Source organism: Juglans microcarpa x Juglans regia, chromosome 7S (assembly GCF_004785595.1).
Source record: "Juglans microcarpa x Juglans regia isolate MS1-56 chromosome 7S, Jm3101_v1.0, whole genome shotgun sequence".
Taxonomy (NCBI): Eukaryota; Viridiplantae; Streptophyta; class Magnoliopsida; order Fagales; family Juglandaceae; genus Juglans; species Juglans microcarpa x Juglans regia.
In genome coordinates, this window is record NC_054607.1 from 3,753,081 (window position 1) to 3,776,123 (window position 23,043).

The 23,043-nt window shown below is 35.1% G+C and overlaps 3 protein-coding genes and 1 non-coding gene across 4 annotated transcripts; 2 read left to right on the top strand and 2 right to left on the bottom strand.

Annotated features, from left to right (window-relative positions):
- The first annotated feature begins 475 nt into the window (after nucleotides 1-475).
- Nucleotides 476-958, top strand: LOC121241474 (RING-H2 finger protein ATL70-like). Its single transcript, XM_041139254.1, has one exon. The coding sequence runs from the start codon at nucleotides 476-478 to the stop codon at nucleotides 956-958; it is 483 nt and encodes a 160-aa protein (XP_040995188.1).
- Nucleotides 959-4,397: 3,439 nt separating this feature from the next.
- Nucleotides 4,398-4,775, top strand: LOC121241475 (putative RING-H2 finger protein ATL71). The gene has a single exon (XM_041139255.1). The coding sequence runs from the start codon at nucleotides 4,398-4,400 to the stop codon at nucleotides 4,773-4,775; it is 378 nt and encodes a 125-aa protein (XP_040995189.1).
- A 3,625-nt stretch (nucleotides 4,776-8,400) lies between these two features.
- Nucleotides 8,401-8,530, bottom strand: LOC121241747. The gene has a single exon (XR_005935775.1). It is a non-coding gene; the product is annotated as a small nucleolar RNA snoR80 (small nucleolar RNA).
- Nucleotides 8,531-14,168: 5,638 nt separating this feature from the next.
- Nucleotides 14,169-22,049, bottom strand: LOC121241476 (TMV resistance protein N-like). The gene is made up of 9 exons (XM_041139256.1): nucleotides 21,541-22,049; nucleotides 19,341-20,436; nucleotides 18,925-19,203; nucleotides 18,252-18,453; nucleotides 16,912-17,546; nucleotides 15,825-16,559; nucleotides 15,074-15,720; nucleotides 14,920-14,983; nucleotides 14,169-14,687 (listed from the first exon to the last, which is right to left on the bottom strand). The coding sequence occupies exons 1-9, from the start codon at nucleotides 22,047-22,049 to the stop codon at nucleotides 14,169-14,171; spliced, it is 4,686 nt and encodes a 1,561-aa protein (XP_040995190.1).
- Between the last annotated feature and the right edge of the window lie 994 nt (nucleotides 22,050-23,043).

The following is a 23,043-nucleotide window of genomic DNA, read 5'->3' on the forward strand; positions in this document are numbered from 1 at the left end:
TCCTGAAATATACGGTTGACCTGATTTGTTGGTTTCTTTTTAAACTTAGACTGATAACTCTAATTTTAAATGAGTTTAATTAACATTTAAATATTCAATTTTTACATCATTAAATTTATCTCAATTCAAAATATCTTTATATATAAGATTTACAATTTTTTTTAACTTAATACCTCTTTCTATACAGAATTTATAACTTTTTTTTAACTTTTCATAAATACATCTAAACTCATCTTAAATAGATTCTACAAAACTCAATTCGCTACTCAACTCATAACAAAAACTAACCTCAACATCCCAACCGTCTTTTAAGTGACAAATTCTAATTTGGAGATGTACATACATGGCGATGCTGAGAACAAACACACACTAAACCATGTATAAAAAAACAAGCTTCCCTTGACCCTCTTCCCCACAATTAATAATATTCTCACCGGCGACCGGCTCGCCTCTCATTCTTTATTCGAGGAAGACTATGATCAAGGTCAGCAGCACCGTGCAATATGGTACTGATGCCGGCGATGGTATCATGAGTGGGTTTACCTATGGAATCATCTTCTTTGTTGGAGTGTTTCTTCTCATCCTGCTCATCACTTTTGCTTGCACGCGCTTGAAACTCCCCGACAACCCGCCGCCACCTCACCGGAGCAGTGCTTCCGCCGCAGACCATGATCAGGCCGATCCCATAAACATCGGACCAGGTCTCCATGAATTCACTGTCGGCAGCTACCCAAAGCTCCTCTACTCTGAAACAACCCAGAAGGGTGCCTCTGCAGATTCTTCCTGCGCCATCTGCTTAGTGGAGTACAAAGAAAAGGACATGCTCCGGCTGTTACCTGATTGTGAGCATCTATTCCATCTGAGCTGCATCGACCCCTGGATGAGGCTGCATCCGACATGTCCGATATGTCGGAGGAACATATCGGACATATCGGATATGTCCACAAACGAGTCTTGATCTTATCCCTGTGGTGGACCCCTTGGCAACGAGGCAAGATATATATTAGAATTATCGATCGATCGATGAGTGAGCTTGTTTCTTTTTGCAGATGAATTAAAATTAAAGTTAAATATTGAATAAAATAGTATTATAATTTATTTTTTTAATATTATTTTTATTTTAAGATTTGAAAAAATTAAATTGTTTGTTTTATTTTGTGTGAAAATTTAAAAAAATTGTAATAATTAGATGAGATGAATTAAAATAAATTATGAAAATAAACAAGGCTGGATATGTTTGGATATTGAGTTGAGATGAAAGTTAAATAAAATATTATTAGAATATTATTTTTAATATTAATATTATTTTATGATTTGAAAAAATTGAATTATTTATTATATTTTGTATAAAAATTTAAAAAAATTATAATAATTTGATAATATGAATTAAAATCAAGCCAAATCAAACTGGGCCTAATAAAATTTTTGTGCAATATTCGAGGCATCCTGATGATGGGATTAAATATATGTGGGTGTAACTTTCTGCCCTTTTGTGATTACTTCTTTAGTTTTTCTGGACAAGTTTTGTACAAATGGATAGGGTGAAAGAATTGTTTTTTTTTTTTTAATGTCATCAAGACAATTAGAGCAACTTTGGAGTAGAAATGGGAAGGTTAATATGAGATTGAAGATTGCACTTTTATGATCTAATTGCAAGCAGGTGAAGTAAGACAGAAATTAAAGAAATGAAAACAGATGTTTCATTTGATCCATAAAGGGGAATTAGGACATGTTTTATTGACTAAATTGGGCATGTTTGGACCCTGGTTTTAAAAGAAGTAACTTGGTTTTGAAAACTGCATGTGAAATAAATGTGAAATGACACTTAAATTATTGGTCCAGCTAAATGCATATTTGGGCCTAATATTAATTGTTATTCTAATGTATTTTGTGAATAGTAATAAAAAACTAATGATAAAATATTAAATAATAATAAAAAGTAAATAAATAATAATAATAAAATAATAAATAGTAGTGAGATATTCTGAAAATATCTGATATATTTTCAATACCCAAATTTAACGGTCCAATAATTTGTTTCTTTAACATTTTTTTTTTTGACTTTAGAAATAACAAAAAAGGTAGTCATAGGTCAAAAGCACTAATCAGAGAAAAAAGTCACCATATATTATTTTAAATTTGAAGGAACAGAGCTTGCAACTCATTTGCAGTCGTGGCACATCAAACCTTAGTCTTGTTTAGACGAGCCCAATCTGGTTCCATTCCCCAACCTTCCAAGAGTATTGGCCACCATGTTTTGTTTTGTAGAATGCTACGTATACATTTTGCCACAAATAACTCAAACATAATTAGAGATGGTAATATATGACATGACTTATAAATCTGACACGAATATAATACAAAAATTACAGATTTGAGTTTGATATAAATGAATTTGGGTCAAAACGGATTTACACGTTAAGACACGAATGATAAACGAATCAATAACGGATCAATTCTTTTGACCAGGAATCAACATACAATAACTCATTTAAATTTTATTGCAAAGTTAAAATCTCTCAATATTGTTGGGTTGTAATTATATTGGCATTTCTCGATATACTTATGTTTTTATTGTTAAGACTGTGATTTTGGACCTATACTCATATTTGTTATTGTTGAGTTTGTAATATTGGTTATATGTTAAAATCTGAAAAAATATTGATATTTTTTTAGAAGGTAGTCTTGTTGTTTTTTTGTTGAAGATATTATGACTACTAATAAATATATTTTAAATCTTATGTAAAATTATGTTAATTAGACCGTTAAATAGGTTATAGAGGTCAGTTTCATTCATTTATATAAAACAAGTTGAAACAAGTTGAATGGGTAGTGTCGTGTTGATGTATTTCTTACTAATTATTAAACAAGTTAAAAAGGGTCACGTGTCGTATCACCCATTGTTAAAATGAGTCGTGTTATGGTTTGAAGATTTGACCTGTTTAATTTAATAGATCGTGTTCGATTGGATTGACTCATATAGTTGAATATCCATGACTTAATTAACACGACATGAATATGACCCACGAATGCGAAATGCCACCCCCTCGTCTGTTACATAATTGCTTTGCAAATTAGCCAAAATTAGCCATATCAAGGAATTGGGTCGAAAATGGCACAGCCATGCATGCATGCATCCTACCTACCTCATTTGACAGAACCATTAGAATCCTCAGTACAGCTATACATTCGAGTTCAAGCATTCAAACTACTGCATGCAAAACTAAGTGTATTTTGGAATTGCGATGAGATATATAGTTCATAGTTTAGGATTTATAATTTATAATTTAAATAATAAGTTCTACTATTAAAAATTTATTTATTGTTTAGTAATCATATGTTTAAAATATTTTCAAACACGATACATTTGTTTGGAAACAAATTAAGAAAATACTTTCTAAGATGGAAATGATGATTATTTGAATTTTTAAAGATTATGACTATATTCTTAAAAGTTTAAAAGTTGTAATTATCTTGTAATTGTATGGAAGTTTTCGTCCCTTGACATTTGTTTTAAAATTTAGATTACGTTCTTTATTATCCAAATAAAACATCAAAATGATGATTTTCCTCAAACGCACTTTTTAGTTTATTTGAGATTAAAAATTAACACTCAAACAACATAATTCTTCTATTAAAAATCATTTAAGAGTATTTAGGCATTTTTTAAAACTCCTAATGCAGCCCGAAACAGGTAGTTGAAATATCAAAGATTATACAATATGCACGTGCGTTCAAAGGAGAGGTCAACTTACTTTGGGATAATATCAGATTTTGAAATGGATGGCAACATCATAAGATTAATTGCTAATTAATTGCTAGATCATGAGATGGTTTATTCTCCTAATCCTTGTTGATAGTGACTATTTTCTTCTACTTTTTTTTTTTTAATATTTTATTTTGCAGCTTTCCTTCCCTTCCAGGTAATCTTGTCCAAAATCATTAATTATATTAATGGGAGTAAGGATATGCCCAAAACAAGCTTCTCAAGAAAATATTTTATTGTTTCAAGCCTTAGTTTAGGTAAATAAGCAAGACCAAATCATGTACTGCTAGCTAGCTAGACAATGTTTGATCAAATATTTCATACCAGAGAAGATATTTCTTGGCACTACAGCCTCAATAGATTTCAAACCTCCCTCCCTCCCTGATCTCTCTCTCTCTTTCTCTCTCTCTCTCTCTCTCTCTCTCTCTAAGCAACCTTCATTCCCTACTCCCAAAATCCCATTCTGCAGCTGTTCTTAACTGGTGCATGAACTTATACAGTAGTGGGCAATATTCCAGTACCCCATAGCATGGATCCTAACCTTGATCAATTTGCTTTTTACATCACATTCCCACTCGGTCTCATCCTGATAACCCTATTCTTAACCATTGCTTCCTATCTCTGCACACGCATGGGCCTCGCCGCTGGCAACCCATCCACCCACCAAACCATCACCATTCCAAACTCTGACAGAAACTTTGCCGCCATTGAATTAGGCCTTGATGAAGTCAGTCTCCAAAGCTTCCCAAAGCTCCTCTACTCCCAATACAAGCTCCAAAAACACAGCTCAACTGCTTCTTGCTGCTCCATCTGTTTGATGGATTATAAAGAAACTGACGTGCTGCAGTTGCTGCCTGATTGTGGCCATCTCTTCCATCTCAAGTGCATCAACCCCTGGCTAAGGCTACATCCCACTTGCCCAATGTGTCGGAACTCGGCGGTTTCGATTCCAAGCGCGGTTCGGCCTCCCATTGAGTTGCCAGCTCCCTTGGCCACACAGCAAGAGTGATTAGAAAGATAGAGATAGAGTTTAATTCCCTGCAAATTATCACAGACAATCGCAATGAGTGCTACAGATCGATCAAAAGACAGTTCAAGTACTTATAGAATTAGACTTATTGCTTGGTATGCATTTTGGAAAAAGACAATTGATCAGCTAGCATGAGTACTGCCTTCAGGAACTATGGCCAGTGCTAGTTTATCATCCCTAAAGTTTCTACTTTTTAACATAAACAGGTATGCACTTCTTCAAATTATGATAGGAAAAATGAAATTCTTTGAGCCAGCTATATATACGGATGATCAAGAACACATCTAAATACGAATCCGGAGTTCAATCATGAGCATATAAAACACTTTTAATTTAGTGCTCAGGATGCCATTTTCCATTAATCCGTAAATTCTGTCATATATATCGAATGTTGTTCGTGTGAATTTTTCGAACAATGTCATATATAAATCCCTCAAAAAATATAGAAAAATTGATCTATTAATCATCCACACACACCACACAATATATATTTTTTATTATTTTTATTTTTATTTTTTCTCTTACTAAATATGTAGTATATGGATAATGAGTTGAAGAATTCAATAAGTCTAAGAAGAATAAAATAAAAAATAAAGTAAATTTTTTTTTTAAATTTTAAAAATAAAATAAGTATGATGTGTGATGTGTGAAAATGATGAATAATAAAACTACAAAACATATATCTCATCCAATTATTTGAATAGGAAATTTGAGGGATCTCAATTCACATTTTAAAAGTTCATGGTGACGATATCGTCCGAAATATTGGTACTCTGCCACGGTGCCACCTTAATTTATAGCTAAACAGAACTACAGAAGGGTCTTCTAATCGGCCGGTTTCATTTTGTATGGTACTGTTGCTTTTCAACTCTCCTCCCCGTTGCCTATCAATCAGTACTACGCCGGGTATTAATAGAAGAGCGAAACATGCAGGCTTTATCCAAAACACCATTGTTTAGAGCATTGGCAATGTGCCAAGTCCAAATTTTAACCAGAAGTTTAAGTTTTGACTATAAGTTTAATTTTTGGTTAGGTAAATTTATATTGGACTAGTTATTTTAAAGTTAAAATAATAATATAATATTATATATTTTTATAATATTTTATAATTTTTTTTTATATTTTGTAAATACACTTCATATATTAATTAATAATTTACATTTTACTTAAAATTATTGTTTCCCAACTATTTGTTTCCTCAACCTAATATTAACATTTCATACTAATATTAACCGAGGTATTTAACCACATCTATTATAATATCACTTCCTATAAAATTGCAAGTGTAATCAAATCTCACAATGAATCATACAGATATGGACATCAAAATTGTGTGAGAGAGAGATAGAGACCTGTTACAAGACTTTCTCGCTCAAATAAATACAACAAAATAATGAAGATACAATTTATGGACATCAAATAAATAGCACAAAAGAAACAAATAAGAGCTCCACTATAATACAATAAGACATTTGATTCACCACTAAACTGCATCAAACAACCACCTGCAGCCACTTTTCTAGGACTATCCAATATAAATGGCAGCATATTATACACCAAACAGACACCAATCATTCACAAAAAAAAAAAAAAAAAAAACCCAACAAGAACCAAATATTGTTGAAGATTCTAGCAATGAGAGAAATGTGAAGTAAAAAAAACAACAAACAAGGTTATCATAGCAGAGTCCAAACTTAGTCCAAAACATAACCATATTATGCATCTCCATAATACTACATCAGTGGAGTATGTGTGTCCTTCTATGCTAAAACATAACCATACACAAGCTATACACAAACCAAAAGTCCAAACTTAGTGCAAATACAAAAGAGTCACATTCAAATTCAGCAACACAGTCCTATAAATAGTCCAGCAACACAGTCCCAAACTAAGTGCAAATACAAAATAGGCTCATACAAAAGAGTCCCATAGTCCCATTGAAGTCCAACAACACAGTCCCATTCAAGTAAGAAATTACCAACTGTCCATAAATTATATACCAAAAGAGTTAGAAAAGTTACCAAAACAGTCCACAAATTACCAACAAAGATAATATCCGCGGTCCACGAATTTAGTTGCTACCCAGCCATATATTTATCCAGCCCACATGTAGCTGGGCAGCCACTAAATTCTCAAAAAAATTAGTTTTATAAATATTACAAGTTAGATATCTACATAATAAGGTGTCGAAGAAGAGTTAGATCTACCTCTGGAATGGGACTTCGAATCCTCAAAAATTGCTAGTTGAATATTAAGGAAATATTCTTGTTGCATGGCATTCATGCCACGTAGATCTAGCATCATCATCTTGCCTTCAAATTTCTTCTTCTCTAGTTCAAACTTCTTCTTCTTTAGTTCAAATATTTTCTCGCTTTTTTGGTCTGCCTTCAACGTAGCATTTCTTCGCTCTTCCATAGTCGTGGCTCTATCCTCGGTCATTTTAGCTAAGGAAATGCTAATCTCAGACTCTTTGCCTTCCATCCACTTCCGCTTCCTCTCCCTTTCCTTCTCAGCTTTTTTGCCTAGAGGTCTCTCAGCAAAAACCTCTATATTCTCTTCCACCGTGTCAATAGCAGCTTCACCTTGTGGCCTTCTCCTCGTCCCAAGGGTGGAGATGTGTTGTTGCCATTTTGGTTGGTGTCTCAGAAGATACCAATTTGGTTGGTGTCTCAGAAGACACCAACAGTGCTCCATTGTGAAATTACTCTTCTCCATCTCTTTATAGAAAATTTTTGCCTTCTCAATTTACAAATACATAGGAATATTGTTAGTTCATAATCAGTCCTACTTATTTGTGAAAATTAAAGGAAAATGTTACATACATTGTCTTGCTCCGTTGCACCACTCGGATGCAATGACTCTACTTGTGCTAAAAGTGCACAAAAATTATTTGTGCATTTCTGAATCGATGATCATCGATTCATCAAAGAAGCTACAGAACAGTTCACATTATTCTGTTTTTTATATTCATGATAAAATTTTGATAAAATTTTGAAATTCTTTCCCACATTTGAGTGGACTTTTGATCAGTACCCTTTATTGCATCGATACTAATGTTGAGCCAACCTGAGGTGAGGAGGTTATCCTCCTCTGCAGTGAAAGATGCACCCATTTGAACTTTTTTTGGAGGATGCCTCTTTTCACCGTCATTGAATGTTGCATGGAGCACAACATTAAAATGTTGCGTTGGGGTGCTATTACAACCCTCTCCTCCACTTTGTAATAGAGTGGTGAAAAAGGGATCATCATCAATTTGTGTGCTCATCCTTGAAAAATATTACATTTTCAATGAGTCAGAAAAGTTTAGAAATTTTCAAGTCCTACAAAATAACAAATATTACATCATCAATTTGTTTGGATAAGCTGGTATGCAAAGAAATATGTAGAAAAATATGCAGAAAACTGCAAAGAAATCAACTTCTTGTTCTGTTTTGCAAAGAAAAACAACACCTTTGCAAAACAACAACAAAAATAAACTTCTTGTTCTGTTTTGCAAAGAAGAACAGCAAACACATTTTATTCCTCATCTGTTTTGCAAAGAATAGCAAAGTAAACTCTGTTTTTGGTTGTGAAGTCAGAAAAGTGTCTTAACGATGATAACAAATAATATATGTGGTATTTTCGGGATCAAATGGCATTGAAAGAAACCATCGATCAGGATAGCCACAAACGTTATATGTAGCGTCCAAGCCATTACCCACATACATATACTACTACATACACACATAAATACACCCTAAAGCATACTTACATGAAAGGAGAGAGCAAACAATAACAACAAAGTGATAGAAAACCAAGTATTGTATAGCAAACAGAAAAAAACCTTTGTAGTTTTGGACAATGAGCAGGCTGTCAATTAGCCTTTGCAATTGAGGTATCAATTCCATTAGAGCTTGATATGCTACAGGAAGAAAATGGAAGTTTACTCGAAAAGGTGATGCCAACATCATTTTGCACTTCGTTTTTGCTTGTATTGTAAATATATTTTACTCTAGCTTGTAGTAACAATGTTTTATTTTAAGGAGAATCATATTTTACTCGTTCACATCAAACCAATTCTCTTTGACTCTTGGTTAATGTTTGGGGAATGCTGCAATAGTAATCTCCAAATTATCTTTATGATAAAATTGAGCACTTGTCATGTGAATATTGCTGTTGCAGCAGCATTCATTCAGCAAAAGAAGATGTTATTTTGGGTAGAAAATTATAGTGTCCCCATGGTCTGTGAAGACTCCCTAATGCTACGAATAATGGACATCTTTTTAAATCTATTTTCAGGTGTACAGAAGGGTATGCCTTTTAGCATCAACAAGCCTGGTTTCTATAAGAATTTGACAAGTCAACTTCACATATGGCATTCACCTTATTGCACGTGTTCTATTCTAAAAGATTGACAATTACTCTAATAGGTCCAAATCAAAACCTTGAATTAATACAAAAACAATAGCAATAAACAATACAAAACCAATTAAGTATTGTATAGCAAACAGAAAAAAAAAAAAAGAACCGAAAAAATTTGGGTTCTTCAACTCAATTTGGGTATATGGTCTTATTTCTAACACTTAATAAATTTGAGAATGTATGTTAAAACTATACTGGAAAATGACTAGTAAACAGAGTGAGACACAAGAAAAATCAGCAACACAAACTTCAGAAATTGTCAATCTGAGAGGAGGTTTGGCTGGACGCGATAATAAACAACTGAAGAAAAATTAGCAACACAAACTTCAGAAAAATCAACAACACCAACTATAGAAAAATCAACAACGATAATAACCAGCTTACCCAAACAAATTCATACCCATTTCAGAAATTCACAAATTCATACTCAAATTTCTCAATACAAAGCTTACCCAAATAAAATTTCGGTGGTTTTACCAACTCAAACCGAAATAGAGTGCTGCGTTGTTGAGCCAAGCCGATAGAGAGAGAGGAAATTGCACAACTGTGGAAGATCGACCCACGAACGAAGATAAAATCGATTGAGAAAGAGAGAAGAGGGAGAGATGAGCGAGGGAGAGAAGAGGGAGAGGAGTTTCAGAAAAGAAAAATGGTGGACTGAGAGAAGAGGGAGAGATGAGCGACAGAGCGAGGGAGAGAAGAGGAAGAAGGGTTTCAGAAAAAAAAAATGGTGGACTGAGAGAAGAGGGAGAGATGAGCGACGGAGCGAGGGAAAGAAGAGAAAGAAGGTTTCAGAAAAAAAAATGGTGAGAGAAAGAGGGAAACACGAGAGATGAGAGACGAGGGAAACACAAGGGAAATGGAAAACACGAGGAAAAAAGAGAGGGGCAGTTGGACAGATAGTGATAAAATATTCATTTGATCCTACTATAGGAGCTCGCCAAGAATGACAAGAGAAGGAGATTTACTATAGCATAAATTAGAAAATTATGGCTTTGCCGATTCCAATGCCAGGGATTTTATCTCAAAACCAGATGCAAATTAGACTTGGACTTGGCAATGACTAGTCCATTGCCAATGCTCTTATATAGCAAACAAAAATATTATTTGTACTTACAATTTTATGCACATACCTATATCTATTGATCGCACATACCTATATCTATTGATGTGTTAGCTATTGAAAAGATAAAGAAATTTTAATTTTGAAATTTGAATTAAAAGAAAATTGATAAAATGGGATGAATAGTTGTAAAATATATAATATTATATGTAAAATTATAGATACATCAAGCACAATGGATATGTTTGGGTTGTTATGAATATTCAAAAGTGTTTTTTTTTTTAAAGAAAAGGACGGTACTTCAATTTTATTGATAGCCCTCACTTTTTACGGAAGAAAATCGTGGTTACATCTTGACACCTGAGCGTTACATATATTCAAAACTAACTAGAAAACCAAACCCAAGCATCCAAACTAACTAAATACTATACCATACATCAGAACAAAAGCAAACTAGTAAAAGCATCCAAACTAACAAAATAACAAAAGCAACAAATGATAAAGATAAACTAAAATAAAATAAAAGGGAAAAAAAAAAACATGTAACCAAACCTGTTATTTCTGACGGAGAACATGTAAGCCAGCTTTATCTATAAGAACAGCTCCCAGAATATCTTTCGGTAGGCTGTGAGATGACTGAAAAAAAAAGCCTCATTTTCACTAAAACCCAATTTGGCAAGTCTGTCGGCTAGATAATTTGTTTCTCAATAAGAGTGGGAGGTCCATATCACCATTGAGTTTGCCATCGTTTTAGCTTGCTTCCAGTAAGTCTATGTCCTCCACGAGACATACCCACCTTTATCCCACCATTGAGCCACAAGTTTAGAATCAATTTTCACTTTAACATGAGTTATATTCATCCGTACACACATGATCAGCTCATCCAAAAACGCTTGAATTTCAGTAATATTATTTAAGCTAATGCCGTGATATTTGGTAAAAGCACAAATCATATGACCCTTCGTATCTCTAAGAACTCCTCCACCTTCGCTTCTTCCTGAGTTTCCTATACTACTACCATCTACATTCAGTTTCATAAAGTTTTGTGTAGGCAGCATCTATTGAAGAAATTGAACTTCTTTTTTCCTGACAGGCATAGACTGTAAGTCGAGTTGCTGTAAGATAGCACTATTTGAAGCCTTGATGAATTGTATTCGATTTAGTATATAAGATTTGAGCTAGGAAGTGTTTGATTTTATTGCATGGTAAAATCAGTTAGGTTATTTAGGTGTTACATATTAAAATAATTTTCCCTTAAAGTAATTTTTAAGCTATTTAATGATAAAATTAGTTAGGTTATTTATGTGTTACATATTAAAATAATTTTTATTCTCAAATAAATTAAAAAGTACGTTTGAGAAAAAAACATCATTTTAATATTTTTTTTTAAACGTGTTTTCTTGGATAATGCCGAATGTAGTTCAAATTTTAAAAAAAAAAATGTCAATGAGTAAAAATACATATATAACTTTCAGATAATTTCAACTTTTATATCAACTTTTCGACTTCTTAATTTACATTGAAAGTGCATTAATGGCCATGAAATATTAAAAGAGTAATGTTACATACAATCGTGAAATGCGTAAATATCGTGTAGTCGTTTTAAAAAAGAGTAGAGTTTATTATTAAAAAATTAATTTCTTTTCACGTGGATCCTACCTATATTTATTTACTTTTTTTAAAATGACTACACGATACTTGTACACTCATGACTCACGATAATTTCTCATATTAAAAATGCATTAAATCTCAACAAAAACAGCAGTACTAGTTCTGCAGATATTAATTAATAGATCAGGTGCATGCATGGCCGAGTATTCTACAATGCGCACGTTTCACCTTCATGTCTTTCAGCAGTATAGCATTAATGGGTCTTGTATAATGTACCATCCTTGCGCTTTCGTTTAATGCCTTGTCCGCTATCAGTCCCCAGCAGACGAATTAGACCCCAGGCATCAGAAAATGAGGCCACGCACTGCCTTATTGTTTGCTTAAACTCAACCTCATCGTGCAGGTGTATAAGACGGAATCCACACTTCTGCACGGCCAAATTTGGGCAGTCACTAGCAATTGACGCCTTAAGACGAGTGCATTGGTTCAACCATTCCGGAAGTGATCCTCGTGGTATATAGGATAGCCAGGTGAACATACCCAGCTGAAACAACATGAAATCTTCTTTAGTGGGGTGGTAGACATGGAGAGGTTCCACGCTACCAATATCAGTTTCCCGATGACAAATAAGTTCCAGCTGTGAAGTTTCAAGATTTTCGATGATAGCAGCCAAGTCCTCCTTGCCTACTGAAAAAGAAGCACATAGAGCAAGTCCCAGCCAGTTACTATCCTCGTAAAAGTTTGAAGGTAACTCAAACGTTACGGAGGGCTCGTTGCTGTGATGGTTAAACCACTCCAGAATTTCACAAGGGGGGAAGCAGGAATTATACACAGCATCGATCAAAGTCCTGTAAAATAGAAAGGTGATCTACAATGAGTAAGCATTAAGACACTGAAAAGAAACATATTTATATGTCCGCGGCTTATTAACTGCTTTGCATATCATTTCCACTCACACTGCTTTGCCACTCGCAGGAATTAATGCAGACGTCGTTGTTCTGCATATCATTTGATCCAGTATCAGCCGCCACTGACTGAAGGATAAGATTCATATTGGGAAAAGGTGAGGTCAAGCACTTGATAATTGTTTGCTCAAACTCTTCTGAATCTTGATGGTATAAGAGAAGGAGGCCACAGTCCAGCACCATCAAGCTAGGGCAATCGCTTACAACTGAAGCCTCAATCCGTCTGCATTGTCCCACCAAATCTCTTACCGACCGGCATGGTATATAGGACAGCCAAATGAATCCGTGAGGATAAAACCACGTCAGTTTTTCTTCTGTTATGGGAAAGACATGGGGAGGATCCAGGCTTCCTATATCAGTATCCAACTGACATATAAGGTGGTAAGAAACGTTGGAATTCATGTTATCTTGTGAGACGGTCAAATGCTCTGGGACTAAAAATGCCGTACATACAGCAAGTCCCATCCAATTACAATCACCATGAATATTTGAAGGTAGCTGTATAGTCGCAGAACTACCACCGCGGTGATGGCTGAACCACTCCGGAATTTTCGTATCGGATAAGCAAGTATTATTTGCAGAGAACGGATCAATACGGTAGGTAGAACAGCCAATTGAATCCACGTAGATGTGATATCCACTTGAGTTCTTCTTTAGTGGGACAATACGCATGGCGAAATTTCATGAAACAGAAATTTGTATCTAGAAGACAAGTAAGACCGTAAGGTACTTGTGATTCCAGATTTTCGAGAAACTGATCAAGTGGATACTCGTCTGGTACCGAGAATGTAGCACAGAGAACCAATCCCGCGATATCGTTAGCGTTACAAAAATTTGAAGGAAAGTCCATTGTCACGTTGGGTCCGGCACTGCGATGGCTGAACAACTTCTGAATTTCACTTGGAGGGAAACAACGATCATAGATATACAATTCATTGAATTCCTGTAAAATAAACTTCAACAGCAAATGAGAGAGAGAGAGAGAGAGAGAGAGAGATCGACCTCAAAGTTTTTTAGAAGAAAATTGGTAGCGTTCTTTATCTGTTTATCACTGTTTGTATAGGCATTGGCAGTTGAATTGGATTCCCCCTGATAAATGCGTCTTCTTAACCAATGATCACTAGAGCTTCTGCTTACACTGGTTTCTCCTTCATCATTATAGTTTTCCTCCCTGTTTCTGTTGTCATCTGCTGAAAACTGATCACTTTTGCTGCTCGGTCTTCGACTCATCTAACTGCATTTTCAGATGCCGACTGGGCTGGTAACCCTGATGACCGCCGATCTACGACAGGTGGTTGCATTTTCCTCGGTTGCAATCTAATTTCTTGGCTCTCAAAGAAAGAACGTGGATGAGCAGTGAGTTATCATTCGCACTAACTCTTCAACGTTTTGCTGGTACACTAGAGCATGCCCACACTTCTGCACCATTAGGCCTTGGCTTTTGCTTACAAATAAGGCCTTCAAGAGATTCCACGGTTTCAGCTTATCTAGAATCGAAGCACGCGGTATATACAATAGCCAAAGGAATTCACATTGATTTAACCAACTAGATTTGGTAAATTCTGACTCCGTGTTGTTCTTGTGAATCGATATTGTCCAACCTACATCGCTTCCAAAATAACAAGTAAGGCCGCGAGAAATTTCCAAACCTAGACTGTTATGGACAAGCGTGGAATGCTTGAGGAATGTGAAAATGGCACACACTGCAATTCCACTCCAGTCAGAACTATTGTATATATCTGGGCATGGCCGGAATGTCAGCAAAGGACCAGAGTGATCACTGCAGAAAATTTTCGGAATATCACTTTGTGGAAAACAATTATTGAAAACTCGCTGATGATCAAAGCAGTCCTGTGAGATCATAGAAATATGGAGTCAGTATTAAGTTGAGGAGACTAATACACGTACTTAGAACTTTACGCGTTGAATGACAGCCTGATCATTTTAACAGTGTTATACTTTTTAATTTAAATTTTCACCATCATTAGAATAATATTGGAATTTGAATCGATCCCTTGAAGCGCCTCTAGCAATTTCATGAACCGAGTATGTTTCAAGTGAATCAAAATGTTGTTGTAAGTACCGCTAGGTGTTCAACACTTGATGGAAGCTTTGGCAATGATTCAGTCGACGTGCATATCCTCAGCCTGCACAACCAATTATTTTCAATGAATTAAGTATGATGCATTGAGCCTGTAGAATTATTGCAAACTATATATATCGACCAAAAATTTAACCTTTGCGATGTGGGAGAGTAATCAGAATGACCAGTACTCGACGTTTTTCTTCCAGATGCATTTACAGATTCAGATCCAGCCTGATGAACATTTCTTGGCAGATCACTGTTCAATTGATGTACAAGACTTCGCTTATAACCTTGATGGTATCCCTCCGGACTACCTAAGATGCAGTCAACCACTGCTTGAACAAACCCTTCCACTTGGTGCTCATACACTACTCTCATTCCACACACGTGTGCCTCCACATCTGAACTGGAGGTTCCAAATAAAGCCCGAATTGCATTTTGTTGATTCAACTTATGGGTAAAAGACAGACGTGGTATGTGAAACACCAAAAGTCGATGTGACTCACGAAAGATGTCTCTGGTGAGGGGAAATATTGTAGAAGATTGAATGCAGCCATCATCCGTAGACAAAAGACAAGAGAAGTTGCGGGAAGTTAATTTTGAGTCATGGGAAACCGATGTATTCTCCTTCACAGCAAAACAAGCATATACAGCAAATCCGATCCATCTTATATCATCATACAAATTGACGGGCAGGGGGATTCTGATAGAGCGCCCAAAACGATGATCTATGAACCATGGCGGTGATGCTCTTAAAGGAAAAATATATTTGTACACTTTGTTTTTTGCATGTTTTACCTGTAAAAAATAGAAGGAAAATGCTAATTAATTTACTCGACAAAAACTTACAAAAAGAATGGTGGTACTGTTCAGTCGAGAGAGAGAGAGAGAGAGAGAGAGACCTCAAAGCATTGTAAAAGCAACGAAAGAAGGACGCCTTTCAGCCCATGATCCTCATTTGATAAGGGGCAAGGAATGCAAGTCATGGAAACACATTGATCTGCCTCACCCACATGACGAGTAGGCAAATTCGACATACATTGTGCAACTTTTCGAAAAGTTGAACGTTCTCCAGAAAAAACCCCTGAAGAGCATCGATCTATAGATTCAGCAAACTCTTTACCATCTTTATGACGTTCATATAATATACGCATCCCAAGCTTTTTCACCTCCACGCCCGGACTGCCTGTTGTAATTGAAGCCACAATGTACCTCCATCTATCTGGCTTATAATTCGATCGTTTCTTATTCTCTTTTTTCCGCGGATTATTTGATTGTTCCGAAAACCACACATATGGTATATATACCCAAAACCCAGTTGGCCCAACAAAAGGGACTTTAGGGTTATTAAGAACCAATGGTTGTTTTAGACGACCTTCATTGGTCTCAAAATCACAAACAAACTGGTGTACATCCTTCAAATCCAAAGTAGTGTCACTTCTCTCAGAAATCCTAAAATTCGAAGTCTCAAGCTCATGGGCTTCATAAATAACAAACAGAGCACATCCCATCCACTCATTACCGTCCGATGTTGGATGCATCCGCGTTGTTACAGAGGAACTGGTGCTCTGCTTGTCGAACCACTTTGGGATTTCAGCAGCCCACGAAGGGCCACATCTTACATTGGGATCACAACTCTATAAAATAAAATCCGAAAAAAATAAAGATGTTATTGCAGTATATTAATAATGCTTTTGAGGGAAAGAGTTATTTTTTCAATTCAGACAACAACAACAACAATAAAAAACCCCACAAGTTCACAAGTATGATATGTTTTAGTGTTAGATTTATAGAGATGTTATAAAAAGTAAGTTTATTATACGTTGATATGTTTTAAAGTAATACGTTATATCTATTTTATAAACAAAATGCATTTAACAATCTAAAATAACATATCAATTCACGTCAATAAGTTTTGTGTACACAGAACGTTTCTCTTATTACTGCATATATATAGGAAATATTGATATATAGCACGTGGAGAGTCACCTCAAGGATTCGACGCAACGATGGATTCGGTCGGTCGGGGTCTGTCCTTAAAAGAGATCTAAGTGACTCCTCTTCAGCAGATTGCATTCTAGAGCAACAAAGAGTCACAACTTGTTCACTCGAACACCAAAAGTAAATTTGATCAGAATAAATGTTCAGCGAGGCACAATTTTCAGCCCATACAAACGCTATACCCGATGGAAGCTTTGGCAATGCTTGAAGCCTTCTACAATTTCTGAAGAAAACTTCTTTAAGTTTGGAGACTTGACATATGCCATCCGTTAAGCTAGTAAATTCGTTCCCACTTAAATTTAATGACTGCAATGAGGATAGGCCACTAAGGTCATCGGGGATTGCACCATCCAAAATATTGCAGTCACTTAGGTCTAGTGATCTTAAAGAGCTTAAACTTGAGAAGGTATTACGCCACGACAATCTGCCTATGGGATCCGAGCTTTCCTTTTGTAACAACCAACTAGAGAAGATTGATTCCCATGGTTTATGTGCCAGACCTTTACATCCGTGAAGGGACAAGTTTTGGAGGTTCTTCAGTAACGAAATAGAGGATGGTATTCGAGTTATAGCAGTTTCACTTGCATCAAGCTCCTTGAGGCATTCCATACTTCCGATGTTCTCTGCCATTTTGTGCATTGTTAAGCAACCAGATTGTAGCATTCAAAGAAATTATCATATACTATAATATTTGACGTTACTCAGTCCATCAATTATTGAATTTATGGACAATGCCACACAGTACAACACAATGAAAATGGAATGATAATATAGTATATAAAAAGACTCAAATGAGAAAGATATAGATATATAAAGAGACTCAAATGTAAAGTGCATTGTTGTGGCTGTGTTTTTGCTGTCATGTTTTGCTGTGGTATATGTTTGATAAATGTTTGTATAGGTTGTGTGACCCATGTAATATTCAACATATATTGTAATTAAACATTGTGCCTCTTTAGTTTGAGCTAGCTCCCCAAACATATGGTTGGCTTTTTGCTTTTGATTGTGCAGGTATTCATAGTTTTCGACATTAATTTGTAATGTTTTCTTTGTTAGTTTTTAGTGAGTACGTAGCTGGTTTTCCCAATAATATTTTTCCTAAGAGCCTGATTTTGGGACTTCTATTGTAACCCCTTGATCTGTTTATATAAGGTATTCATTTGCCCTTAGCACTGAGGGTTTATCAATAAAATTAGAGCACCGTCCTCTTCTTAAAAAAAACTTCAACATGTAATATTTCTTATCATTCTGAACAGATCTAATGTACTTTTTGAGTCTTGGACAGTTCAGAAGATGTATTAGTTTAGGAGATTCCAAGCTGATCTTACCTGGAAGGTTGGCAAAACTCTTGCAACCTCGAAGATTCAATACAATAAGCCGTCTGAGAACTCCAATGGACTGGTGGACCGAAGGCAGGCTTGTACATTCTTGAAGAATTAGCTTCTCAAGATTTGGGATCTTATTAAAGTTTGGCATCTTGTCCAAGTTTCGAGAATAACTCAGATCAATGAGTTTTAACTTGCATAACCTCTGTTATAACACAAAAAATAATTAGATGATATTAAGAACTAATGAATCTAATAAGACGGGCTACAGCCGCATATAGATTTCACAAAAGTAAACTTACAAATTGACATGATTTCATGTAATATATGAGATCAACTTTATAATAAAGAGCAATGATACTTATTATCCTATGGTGTGACATTAGATGATTGGAGACTATTTAATATGTTTCACTTGTGAACCTATCGTTTAATGTCACATCATATATAGGATGATGAGAAAAATAATGATAAATATATTTTTTCTATAATAAAAGTAATTTTACAATCTAACATACCACATCAACCTGCATCAGCTTGTGAGTTTACTTATGTGAAATTATTTTGTGGCTAAAGTAGTTTAATTTCATAACACTTACACAACAATTACAATGAGAATTAAGAAATTAAAATGCATGCCCATTTGCAATATTTAATAGGTTGAAAGCTTACTTACTTTGGTTCCATTAATCCAAAGCTGTTTGATTTGACTGCAAGGCATTCTAAGTTCAACAAGTTTGTCAGGTTGGAAAGTGCTTGGGAATGATTTTAAAGGATATCCAAACCATTCCAAAAGGCGTAACTCGTTAGAAAGATAACTGAGGTCTTCAGGAAGCTGCCCATAACGAATTTTAAGTAATCTCAGCTTTTTCATCTTTGAGAAGGTTTCCGCATTCAAGTTTTCCTCTTTTTGAAATGGTAAGTTTAGTACTATCCCTTCAACAACATTTGTTCCCTACAAAACAAGGAGAACAAAGTACATATATTGCATATATAGTGAAAATATCTTGCAAATGCTTGAGGAATTTATATAAATTATAATAATTCGAGCTCTAAGTAGTTCATGATGTCTTGACTAATCCATGCACTTACAGTATTATTGCTCAACATTTCAAGGGCGTCTTCAAGAAGCCACAACCTACTACGTCGGCCAGGCTCTTCAGGAGATTCACGTCGAACTATTTCTTGCCCCATTTCTTGTAGCAAATCATGCATCGAGAAACTATTTCCAACGCAGACAGTAAGTAGAGATTTGTCTACAAGAATAGCAATGTCAATGTGCGGGGGATAACCAGAACTCTCCAATAAATCTATTATGAGATCTTTTTTTATCTCTCTTTTGAAGAAACATGCAATATCTAAAAATAGTCTTCTCTCTGTAACCCCAAGGCTATGGAAACCTATTTCAAGAATGTCTAAAACTTCTCTATTAGGATTTGCTTTTAGTTTATCTCGGGCACTTTCCCATTCATTTCTTCCTCTACCATACAATGAAGAACCTAAAACTTTAAGCGCTAAAGGAAGTCCATTAGCATATTTCACAAACTCCTTGCATAGATCCACGTAATTTTCCTCGGGGTAAGGTTTCTTGAAGGCTTTCCAACAAAAGAGCTGCAGAGCATCCGCATGTCCAAGGCCCGTAGCCATATATATATCATCAACATGTCTTTTTAACAAATGCCCATCTCTACTTGTTACAATGATTCTACTTCCTGGACCAAACCAGTCATGATTCCCTGCTAATGCTTCTAGCTGTTGTTCTTTATCCACATCGTCAAGAACAATAAGAACCTTTCTACTGAAAAGTCTGTTCTTTATCATATTTATTCCCCCACGAACATCCCAAATATTTATTTTTTCTTCCTCGAGGATCTGAGAAAGAAGTTGCTTTTGTAAAGAAACTAGACCCCGATATCCAGTCTCTTCTCTAACACAACCAATAAAGCTGGTAGCTTGAAATTGATTACTGATTCTATTGAAAACGACTTCTGCTAGTGTTGTTTTACCGATTCCACCCATCCCACAAATCCCTACAAAGCGAACATCATCAGATTTTCTTCTTAGTAACTTCCACATCTCATCAACTGGGGAGTCTATTCCAAAAAGTTCCTCTGAAACGGTCGAGCATGTACGATTCAATTGACTAAGTATCTTTCCAACGATTTCTTTAATAGTTGTTGATTCATCCCTGCAAAGCGCGCATACACATGAGAACAGTTATTTTTATAAGATAGCATGTCTAGCCATACACAAGTAGTACTAAAGGTGCAAAATAAATTTTTAAGTTTCTCTTTAAAACATTTTTCTTATTATATATGTTGATTTTATCTTCACCCATTTATAAGTAAGCTAGCTAGGTATTCATTGTTTGAGCTACTTTTTTATAACATAAAGATAAAACAACTTTTCAAAAAAAAAATAAAGATAAAACAAGGTGCAATATATATGGTTCCGTCCTCTTCTCCGGAAAAAAAAAAAAAAGGTGCAATATATATTTTCCTTAATTAATATATATATATATATATGGCCAGTAGTAGACCGGTCAGCCATACAATTAATGCGCCCCAAATATCTATATATATATATATATCCAAGCAAAAAAAAAAAAAAATATATATATATATATATATATATATATATATATATGTTCAAGCAATTACGTCTTTATAAGCTTCCAAATGTTGCTTGGATTTCGCAATTGAAAGCTTTCACTTCTTATTATCAAAAAGGTGCACCATGGTAGCTAGGAGAAAGAATTCAAGTGAATGTTGCTAAGAAATATTTGAGTCCAGCCAAGGAAACCCATACTTTCTAATCAGTAGTATATAGTACCCTTCCATGATCTATTAAAAGACTCTTGATCATGATCCAAGAAGATCAAAAAACGGCTAGGGCAACTTGCACTTACGGAGTCAAGCTAGACAAGCCAGAAGCCAGAATGAATGCATGCATGCCTTGTTGTCTCACCTATATATATATATATATATATATATATATATATATATATTCTCTTCACAGATCATGATCTCATAATTTTCAACCATGCAAGCAAATTAAGGACCTTCAGCTGGACACCATCATTATCTAATCAGCTGGAGACTCCATGGACGTCACCGCTTGCAACTCAATATGCAGATCAACCTCACACCTCAAATTAGATAATTTCATCAATTTAAAGACATCCACAACTGAGACGGATGAGATCTCAAGTAAACACGCATAGCGAAATAGTATATACGAGAGAGGAGAAATTATGTGCATATTTGTTATTCTTAAAGAATGAATTTAGTACCTATCATGTAGATGCCATCCGGCAATATTGCCCACTTCTTCCAAGGCAGCTCTCCACGTTTGTATCCTCTTTATGTCGATATCTGGATCCTTTCCATGTTTAACAAAGGCTTTGGCAAAAGTTCCCTTCTGATTTCGTACCTGAGAGGGATCAACGTGATAGAAGACCGTAAAAACTGCTAGCCGGTTTTCTTTCATGCATTCAACGATCTTGGCAAGCTCAATCAAACACCACTTCGAAAAAGCGTAGTTCATTGAGAAGACGATGATGGCATACTTGGATTCTTTAATTGCTTTCAAGAGTTCCAGGGAAATATAATTTCCACGCTCTAGTCTTTCATCATCCCGAAAGGTGTAAATGCCTCTCTGTTCCAAAGCAGCATACATATGTGCTGTAAAACTCTTACGGGTGTCCTCACCATGGAAACTAAGGAAAACATCATATTTCCATCGAGTTGGCGAAGAAGAAGAAGAAGGCAGGGCTGTCTGATCAGTGGTCATGAAAGCCATTGGAAGCTCACAGTTCGATCCAGGAGAATGTTTGCAGGAACAATATATATAAATATATAAATTTGTCGTGTCTTTGGACCAAGAAACATAACGACAAATATACCCGTGAACTTGTCGAGGGACCGGCCATATATATCGAGACAAGTTTGGATAGTATATGTCATATGCATGGGACTCTCCGCAAGCGATTTCAATTCACGAGGCGATCGAATGGCCGGGGAGGATCAAGGGATCCTGCTACAGCAACAGACAAAAGCCACCATGGTCGCCGCCGCTTATGCTACTCATTTTTATTTTTATTTGTTGCCTTTTTTCATACATTTTTTTTATATCTTAATTTTTTATAAAAAAAAATCACTACATCATTTAAAAACATTTCCTTAATCAAAAAAAAATCAGCGGCCACCAGTGGTGGATTTTCTCTGTGGGATAAGCATTTCCCTATATATAATCCCTTGCTTCTTGTCTGAATGACAGGTCATCCGATTAATCTAGTTGTCTTGATATGATATATTATATTTATTTATATATAAAAAAAAATTATAATTTAGCACATATACACATCAAATTACATTAATTTATAAATTTATAATATTTTTCACGTGGATATTATATGTATCACTCCTCAAAGAATAATATAATGGGTGCATGCATGAACGAGTCGTCATCACTCTCTCATTAAATTAGTAACTAATTAGAAATCTTTTGTTAGTACCAATGTGATCTACTTGACACATCTATCATTTTTGAGACGTCCATGTGTGCACAACTATGTAAAAAGTTTTAAAACATTGTAAAAAAAATGAAAAGGCCAAAAAAAAAAAGTAAATTACAGGAAATAAATTTAAATAATAAAATTAAAAAAAGAGAGAGAAATGATTGATTCACAAAAAAATCTCACAATATAAAGTTCACAAATTGTAAAGCTATTTTTAATGTTAAAAGAAAAAAAAAAAACAAAAATCTAACATATCACATTTAGCTACGTATAAAC